Source organism: Nansenia antarctica (assembly GCF_963989245.1).
Source record: "Nansenia antarctica genome assembly, chromosome: 2".
Taxonomy (NCBI): domain Eukaryota; kingdom Metazoa; phylum Chordata; class Actinopteri; order Argentiniformes; family Microstomatidae; genus Nansenia; species Nansenia antarctica.
Window position 1 is genome coordinate 11,219,153 of NC_137675.1, and position 7,700 is coordinate 11,226,852.

General features: G+C 41.5%; 1 protein-coding gene across 1 annotated transcript; it reads left to right on the top strand.

Moving 5' to 3' along the window:
- The first annotated feature begins 253 nt into the window (after nucleotides 1-253).
- On the top strand, nucleotides 254-7,375 carry lactb2 (lactamase, beta 2). Its single transcript, XM_080524427.1, has 7 exons — nucleotides 254-467; nucleotides 968-1,131; nucleotides 2,440-2,563; nucleotides 2,924-3,102; nucleotides 4,012-4,160; nucleotides 4,470-4,557; nucleotides 6,600-7,375. The coding sequence occupies exons 1-7, from the start codon at nucleotides 346-348 to the stop codon at nucleotides 6,641-6,643; spliced, it is 870 nt and encodes a 289-aa protein (XP_080380553.1). The 5' UTR covers nucleotides 254-345; the 3' UTR covers nucleotides 6,644-7,375.
- The last annotated feature ends 325 nt before the right edge of the window (nucleotides 7,376-7,700 follow it).

Consider the following 7,700-nt stretch of genomic DNA (forward strand, 5'->3'; position numbering starts at 1 on the left):
TTAACGTACATGTATTGAATCTCACCACTATCAATGTTTCATATGTAATGACTAATACACTGATAAATAGTGATGATATGACAACAAATGTGTGTCACCTCAGGGATTTAGCACCAAAAATACCTTTATTTCGAAAGCCTAATAAATACTTTTATTTTGAAATCCATAGGCTATGCCACACAGGAAGTAATACCTGTCCATCCTGAGCTCGTCTTTATTTACAAGTTCAAAGCTCATTCTCAGTTCCAACAACTTGTTCTAGTTCACGAAGCACACATGCCTTTGAGTCGCAACGAGTATAAACTCGCTATATCGAATTGAGAGTCTTGAGAATCACGTCGAGCCATGAGCGCCATCATTCCTCGTATCGAGCAGTTGTCTTCCAGAGTGGTTCGAATCCTTGGATGTAACCCTGGTCCAATGACACTACAAGGAACCAACACCTATCTGGTTGGAACAGGGAAAAGGTCCGTTCTGTTTGTATGGCGATCCTTCTATGATGATAGGTCTAATGTAGCCAGATATTAGTTCATGTGTATGTATGTCTGTCTACACAACACTGACATAAATATGCACAGAAGTGACAAATGGGGCTACTGGGGGGTATTCCATCAACATCGCTAAAAGAAAATCCAGGTTTAGTCTGACAAAGTCTCGCGAGAGTCCCTAAAGATATACAGGCATATTCCGATAAGTCTCGCGAGAGTTATCAAAAATAAGCCAGGATTTTCCTTTAGCGACGTTGATGGAATACCCCCCTGGTCCAATCCTACCATTTGCTATTGTATTATAGAATATGGGAAGTTGAACAATCAAGAAAGTGGTGATGTTTAATGATAGATTGTATTTATTACAACCGTAGCCGTACAAACCAGACCTATGCAATATTATGACTACAACCTTAAAAAGGATTTCACAACTAGAATGTTTTGGTGTTGAAGTATCCGGACTGTTGGTGTGTTTTCAGGCGAGTATTGATCGACACCGGAGAGCCTGCTGTCCCTGAGTACATCAGTAATCTGAAACAAGCCTTGTCCCAGTTCAACACTGCTCTTCAGGAGGTCGTCATCACACACTGGCATCACGACCACACAGGCGGAGTCACAGACATCTGCAGGGAGATTACTGGAGGTGGGCGCACTGGGCGGGAGAATGGATTGACACCTGGGTTGAATCTCAAACATCTTTCCTGTTGTCTTAAGTCATTCTGGCACGACGCTGCTTCACCTACACCAGGGGTGGGCAAAATTTGGGCTCAGGGGCCACAATGAGATTTAAAATTTGACAGACGGGCCAGTAGCAGATGGATGGAGAGTGAGACTACACTATCATTGTGGACAGAGTCGGGCTATCTTTTTTCGCCGCTTCTCTGCACGAAATCTAGATATACTTGCAGTATACAGAGTAGATTGTCCTACAAAGACACTTAGATTTAGATTTAGTAATCTAAAAATGTATTAGACCCCTATACTTTATTTTATTTATTTATTTGTTTGTTTCTTTTTATTTTACTACTCGATTTTTTCGGTTTGTAAAGCATCTTTGAGTGTCTAGAAAAGCGCTATATAAGTCTAATGCATTATTATTATTATTATTTATCTTTCTTAAGACCATGATGTCTTTCCTTGATTCTTCACGTCCTCTCTTCTCACCTCCTTCTCAAAACACATTGGAGGAGAGGGTTCTGAAGGGAGGAACCCAAGACGGTTCTCCTCCAATGAGCTTCCAGAAGGGGGCGAGGACAGAGGACACAAGGAATCAAGGAAAGACTTTAGAGCTTTGGTGATTCTTTGAATCCCATATCAACACTTTATCCCTACCCCCGTGAGCACTTGTGTAGATCTGAGAGGATTGGATGAAGCAAAGGCCTTTTATAATTGATCCTTACAACCCTTTCTGGTATAAGCAAAATGGGTAGTTGTCCAGTTTTGTCAAGTGCATTATGGGGGAAGGCCGAAGGGGTTATTGAGGATTCAGCTAGGCCTGACAGGTTTGACAGCTTCATAGAATAATAATAATAATAATACATTAGACTTACATAGCGCTTTTCTAGACACTCAAAGATGCTTTACAAACTGGAAAGATTGAGTAGTAAAATAAAAAGAAAGAGAAAAACAAAAAGAAACAAAAAATAAATGTTTTGATTACTAAATCTAAATCTAAGTGTCTTTGTAGGACATCTACTCTGTATACTGCAAGTATATATAGATTTCGTGCGGAGAAGCGGCGAAAACAAGCAACGCCAGCGTCCTCTCTCGACCAGCATGTTTTGAAAAGTGAAAAGCATGATCAATGTAATGTTAGCTAGCTATCTCTAAACATGGATTTGGCTGCTGGGCATAAATTAATTAATTTGAGGTGGTAAACACAGTCTGGCTATCTTATCTGTCTGGTTAACTTAGATAGTTAACTTCAGATATCTGCATCTGTTTACTGCAGGCTCTGAATTACAGATCAGCAAACTCCCCCGCTGTCCACCAGTCCACGAAAGAATAGGACAAGAAAAGACCTACACATACCTGAAAGATGGAGACGTCATAGAGACAGAGGGGGCAACACTGAAGTGAGTGAGTTGTGCTGATTTAAAACAAAGTATACCCAATCTGTAGAACTCATCTGTTGTTGGTCCATTGGTCGGACCCTGTTTTCAGTCAGAATCGTGTGTGTGTGTGTGTGTGTGTGTGTCTGTGTGTCTGTGTGTCTGTGTGTGTCTGTGCGTGTGTGTGTCCGTGCCCGTGTCTGTGCCTGTGTCTGTGTCTGTGTGTGTGTGCGTGTGTGTGTGTGTGTGTGTGTGTGTGTGTGTGTGTGTGTGTGCGCGCGCGCGCGCTTATCCGTCCACACTCCCAAATTTCGTTGTTTGGTACCTGTACTATATCAATGACAATAAAGACCATTCATTCATTCATTCATTCATTCATCATAGGGTCCTGTTCACCCCGGGCCACTCAGACGACCACATGGCCCTGGTCTTGCAGGAGGAGAAGGCCATCTTCTCTGGAGACTGTATCCTGGGAGAGGGAACGGCTGTGTTCGAGGACCTCTACGACTACATGAGATCTTTACAAATCCTGCTGGATTCTAGCGCTGACCTCATATACCCAGGTTAGCTATCTAGAGCACAGGTGGACGTAAACATCGGGAGGACTGGCCCATTGTAAATGCATGTGTTTGATACGAGTCCTAGCCTCTGCTGCCACAGTATCTGTCAACCCTCCTCAAGGCCCATTACTATGAAAACAACACTGACACTGATTTGAATTATTAATACTCTAGGCATTCATTCAAATCATCATTCAAGTTCAAAGTTCACATTTCGACTGTGTAAAATGTGATACAGCACAGCTGCATGAGTTGGTGGTTAAGAAACTTTGGATGGATGGATAGATAAAGAGATAGATCGATAGATATAATGTAGATGGATAAATAAATAGATACTATAGATAGATAAATAAATAGATACTATAGATAGATAATATAGATGATCGATAGATATATATATATAGTATATACCTGTTGATCGATAGAGAGACAGCTAGCTCACAGCCCATTATTACATACAGGGCCGGTTTCAGAGACAAGGCTTAAGCCTAGTCCTGGACTAAATCACACTTTAAAGTCTCCATTGAAGATGTTTTTTAGTCTAGGATTAGGCTTAAGCCTTGTCTGTGAAACCGGCCCATAGACAGGAAACATACCACCCCAACACATCACCATGACAACATATCCGCATGGCTCAGCCAGTCATGGCAGTAACTAGAGAGTTTGTGTAGAATAGATTTAGGTTTCTTTTTCTTTTCTTTAAAAATAAAATAAAATTATGTTTTAGGCCACTTCTGCTTTATTGGAATAGAGGCAGTAGAGATTGACAGGAAGGATGGGTGAGAGAGAGGAGGGATGACATGCAGGTTAGGTCGATGGCCGGAATCGCAACCCAGGCACCACATGGATGAAGTTCTGCGGGTCATGGTCTTTCTTCATGAGTTGGTGGTTTGTGTGGGTGGTGTTCTGCAGGACACGGTCCGGTGGTCCAGAATGCGGGCTCCAAGATCAGGGAGTACATCAGCCACAGGAGCCTGCGAGAGCAGCAGATCCTCGGGGTCCTCCAGGCAGCGGGGAGGGAGGCGTTCTCATCCATGGAGCTGGTCAAAGTCGTCTACAAGGTGTGTGTGTGTGTGTGTGTGTGTGTGCGTGTGTGTGTGTGCGTGTGTGCGTGTGTGCGTGTGTGCGTGTGCGTGTGCGCGTGCGTGTGCGTGTGCGTGCGCGTGTGTGTGTACGCCTGTGCCTGTGCGTGTGAAGACATTGGTCTTTGGAGCTGGTCAAAGACGTCTACATGGAGTGCTGAGTGTGCAGAAACTACCACGTTCCAACAGTTAATTTGATTAATTGTATAAAAAGTTTTTGTGTTTTTTGTTTGTTTCTTCACACACACACACATTTTTTGTAACATTTACTTTTTATTTCCCAAACAGGAAACGCCTGAACATCTGCATAGAGCAGCAGAGGTGAATCTGGTCCATCACTTAAAGAAACTTGAGAAGGAAGGAAAGATCACTGTTGGTATGTAATCATTTATTTATTTATTTTAACAAACCTTTATTTCTCCAGGCAATAATTTCATTTTGCGTTCGGTTCCATCAATGTGGCTCAAATAATTCGCTGCTTGGTTGCTATGCAACCAATCCTTCTGAGTAATTCTGGTCGCGAGCAGGTTTAGAATTTGGTTTAGGTAATACGTGCGTCAAAATTGTCTCACAGGCGGAAACTATATCCCGAACGACAGTTCCGTCAAGTGTCTTTTAGGAAATATTAGTTCCCACTTTTTACGAGATAGATAGATAGTTTGACTGACTGTGTGATAGATAGATCATTTTATATTTTGAAAGTGTGATCGATCGATAGATAGATAGTTTTATTGTGTGATAGATAACTTGATATTTTGAAAGTGTGATAGATAGATAAATAAAAAAGTGTAAAAAAAAAATAAAAAAAAGGTATGTCTATCAACTTGCATTGCTGTTGTCACAGCGGTCTGGCTGGCGCAGGGGTTAAGGCAGCCAGCTGGAGTTCTGAAGGTTGCGAGTTCGAGATTTGATTTAAGTGACGTTTCTTTTTTACATTTAACCGAAGCCTTCATGCAAATCGATTTACAATAGATATATCTGTCTAAGTGAATCATCTATCCATCAGTAATCATAAGAAAAAATAATCTATGCCAAATCCAGGGTCCAGTTAGAAGAACATAATTTACTACTCAGAAAGGCGTCAAACACCATTGTAATCGTGTCAGTTCTTGTAAATTAGCCTGCACCATCATTTTATAGCCTACATACTTTTTAGATGAGATTTTAGATTAGATTCAGACAATGAAATGCAGTAAAAAGTGTGTCAGAAGAGGGATTTGAACCACCATCTTAAAATGACGAATAAATACTATGGCAGCGGTCGATACCACTATGCCATCGTGACGATATGACAATTTGTAGCCTGCTGCTCATATCACCACAGTAGTAAATATTCATTTATTAAAATATGAACATATAACAATAACTGGGGCTAGTATGACCATTTAATCGGTCAGCAATTTTTTTGCCAAACCATTTCCCTCGCCTTGTTAATTGCGGCAGTATTGCACTATTTTACATCTTATTTTTCCGTCTTCATAAAGATCAATAAGAATGCTGCGCAAAAGTAGGACCCCTGCAGAGTGGAGTATCTTCATTTCGACAGTTTGACTCTTCGGGGCTCTTCATGTCTGCGTGCACGCGCCCATATCGAGGATTTCTAAGCCGGTGTTCTGTGAACACTCATGACACAAGCCTGATCCTCGTTCGAGGAATCACCTGAGGCTTGAATTCCAATCCAGAGTTGCCTGATCGCCGCATTTATTTTTAGCGCCGATATACTAATCAACGTTAGTGGAACAGCCCCCTGATTCAAGACAGCAGCCAAGGACAACAATACTTCACACACACAAAATCACAAATTCACAAACGATGGCACGCATACATCACAAAACAAATGACAGACTCAGACACACTAACATTACAACCGCTACACTCAGAACACACTCAAAACAAATTAGACATAATTGACACAGACTTGAGACATGACAGCAGTAGCTTTTTCTTTTCCTTTTAATGTTTTTCTTTTGTTGTTTTTGTTGATGTTGAATTGTTGTATTATTGTTCTTATTGTTGAATAAAAAGAAAATTGCAAAAAAATTAAAAAATTATTAGACAGACACACCATAGAAGGTGAGCAATTTAGACACACCATACCAGTGTGTGTGTGTGTGTGTGTGTGTATGTATATATGTTACGGTACATGTGGGAAAACGGTTTATGATGGCATTTCCGGGGACATGGCAGCATAAAACATCGACTTGGTACGTGCTGGCATGTCTAACCCTAATCCTTACCCTACCCCTACACCTAACCCTAGTTCTCACATGTACCTTATTCCCACATGTACCATAACATATATATATGTGAAATCAGTGATGTTCTACATTCTGTAGTCAAAACGATAAGAAGAAAATGTGCATTGTCAGTCCATTAATATGCTACCAACTTGACGATATTGATCTGTTGTTCTTGCAGCAAGTGGTTCTTCCCACACCCACAAATGGAAGAGTAACTTGTGATCCACGCTTCAAACCGACACTCAGGATATGAACAATCCACATTTCCCTGTCGAAGCCTGATGAGTCTGGATCTGACGCCAGTCGAATGTTCTGAAGTGAACCCTAACCCTATTTTGTAAGAATATCACTTTGTAATTATGTATATCTGTGTAACGATCGAACAGCATGTCTGTGCTCTGAATTCTGTGTCTGAGTGTGGTGCAGCCAAACTGTACGCCAGGGGAGGCTGGTGGAGGTAGACATTGGAGGACAGGCTCACTGTAATACATGGAATGGAATAAGGAATGGTATCAAACACACATGTCTGATGCCAATCCTCAAACGCCCGTGTTTAATACCATTCCTCATTCCATTCCATTTACATAAAAAAAATTAAAATATTAGCAGCCGCTTCCGTGCATTACAATGAGCCCGTCCTCCGATTTCTACCTCCACTGGTCTCCCCTGGCGTACGTGTGGGGAGAGATTAAAGAGACCTTCCTGACCAGTGTCCTATTAGCAGTCTGACTAGGTCAACACCTAAAACTGACCCTAACTGTGACCTACATTTAATCAATTCAGGTTAAATTCGATAAATTCGGTTTGCTGGTCAAACGTGTCCCCTTGGTTTGTCCCCTACAGGCAGATAGATGCCTCTCTGATACGTGACAAAGTTGACTTTTAATACTTGGGCATTTTGGTAGATCTGTTTCCAGTGTGTGCCTGTGCTGCACACCATCATCAAACTTATTAAACACGGGCTGGTTGATTTCACCTGGATTTTCCTCCTGCTCCTTTTCTAAGAAATGCAACTGAGAAGGAGATTAGTTTTTCTTGGAGGTGTTTGATGTACCAGCACCTAAACCCAACCTATTTTGGCAGGGTGAGTTACAGTTCACCGGCAATAACACACACACACACACACACACACACACACACACACACAAAGAAGTGATAATTGATGTATATGACTGCTAAGTTGTTTCTTTCACTTCAGTTCCCCTATAAGAGGGGACAATTCAGTGTCTTATATGCGGCACTTTGGTTCACTCACTCAAACAGTTTGAGGGACAAAAAA

Excerpts from the sequence above, each read along its gene's own strand:
- lactb2 (XM_080524427.1), top strand. The coding sequence starts at position 346 with ATGAGCGCCATCATTCCTCGTATCGAGCAGTTGTCTTCCAGAGTGGTT. Across the intron at positions 468-967 it reads CTGGTTGGAACAGGGAAAAG|GCGAGTATTGATCGACACCG; the intron begins GTCCGTTCTGTT and ends GTGTGTTTTCAG. Across the intron at positions 1,132-2,439 it reads CTGCAGGGAGATTACTGGAG|GCTCTGAATTACAGATCAGC; the intron begins GTGGGCGCACTG and ends TGTTTACTGCAG.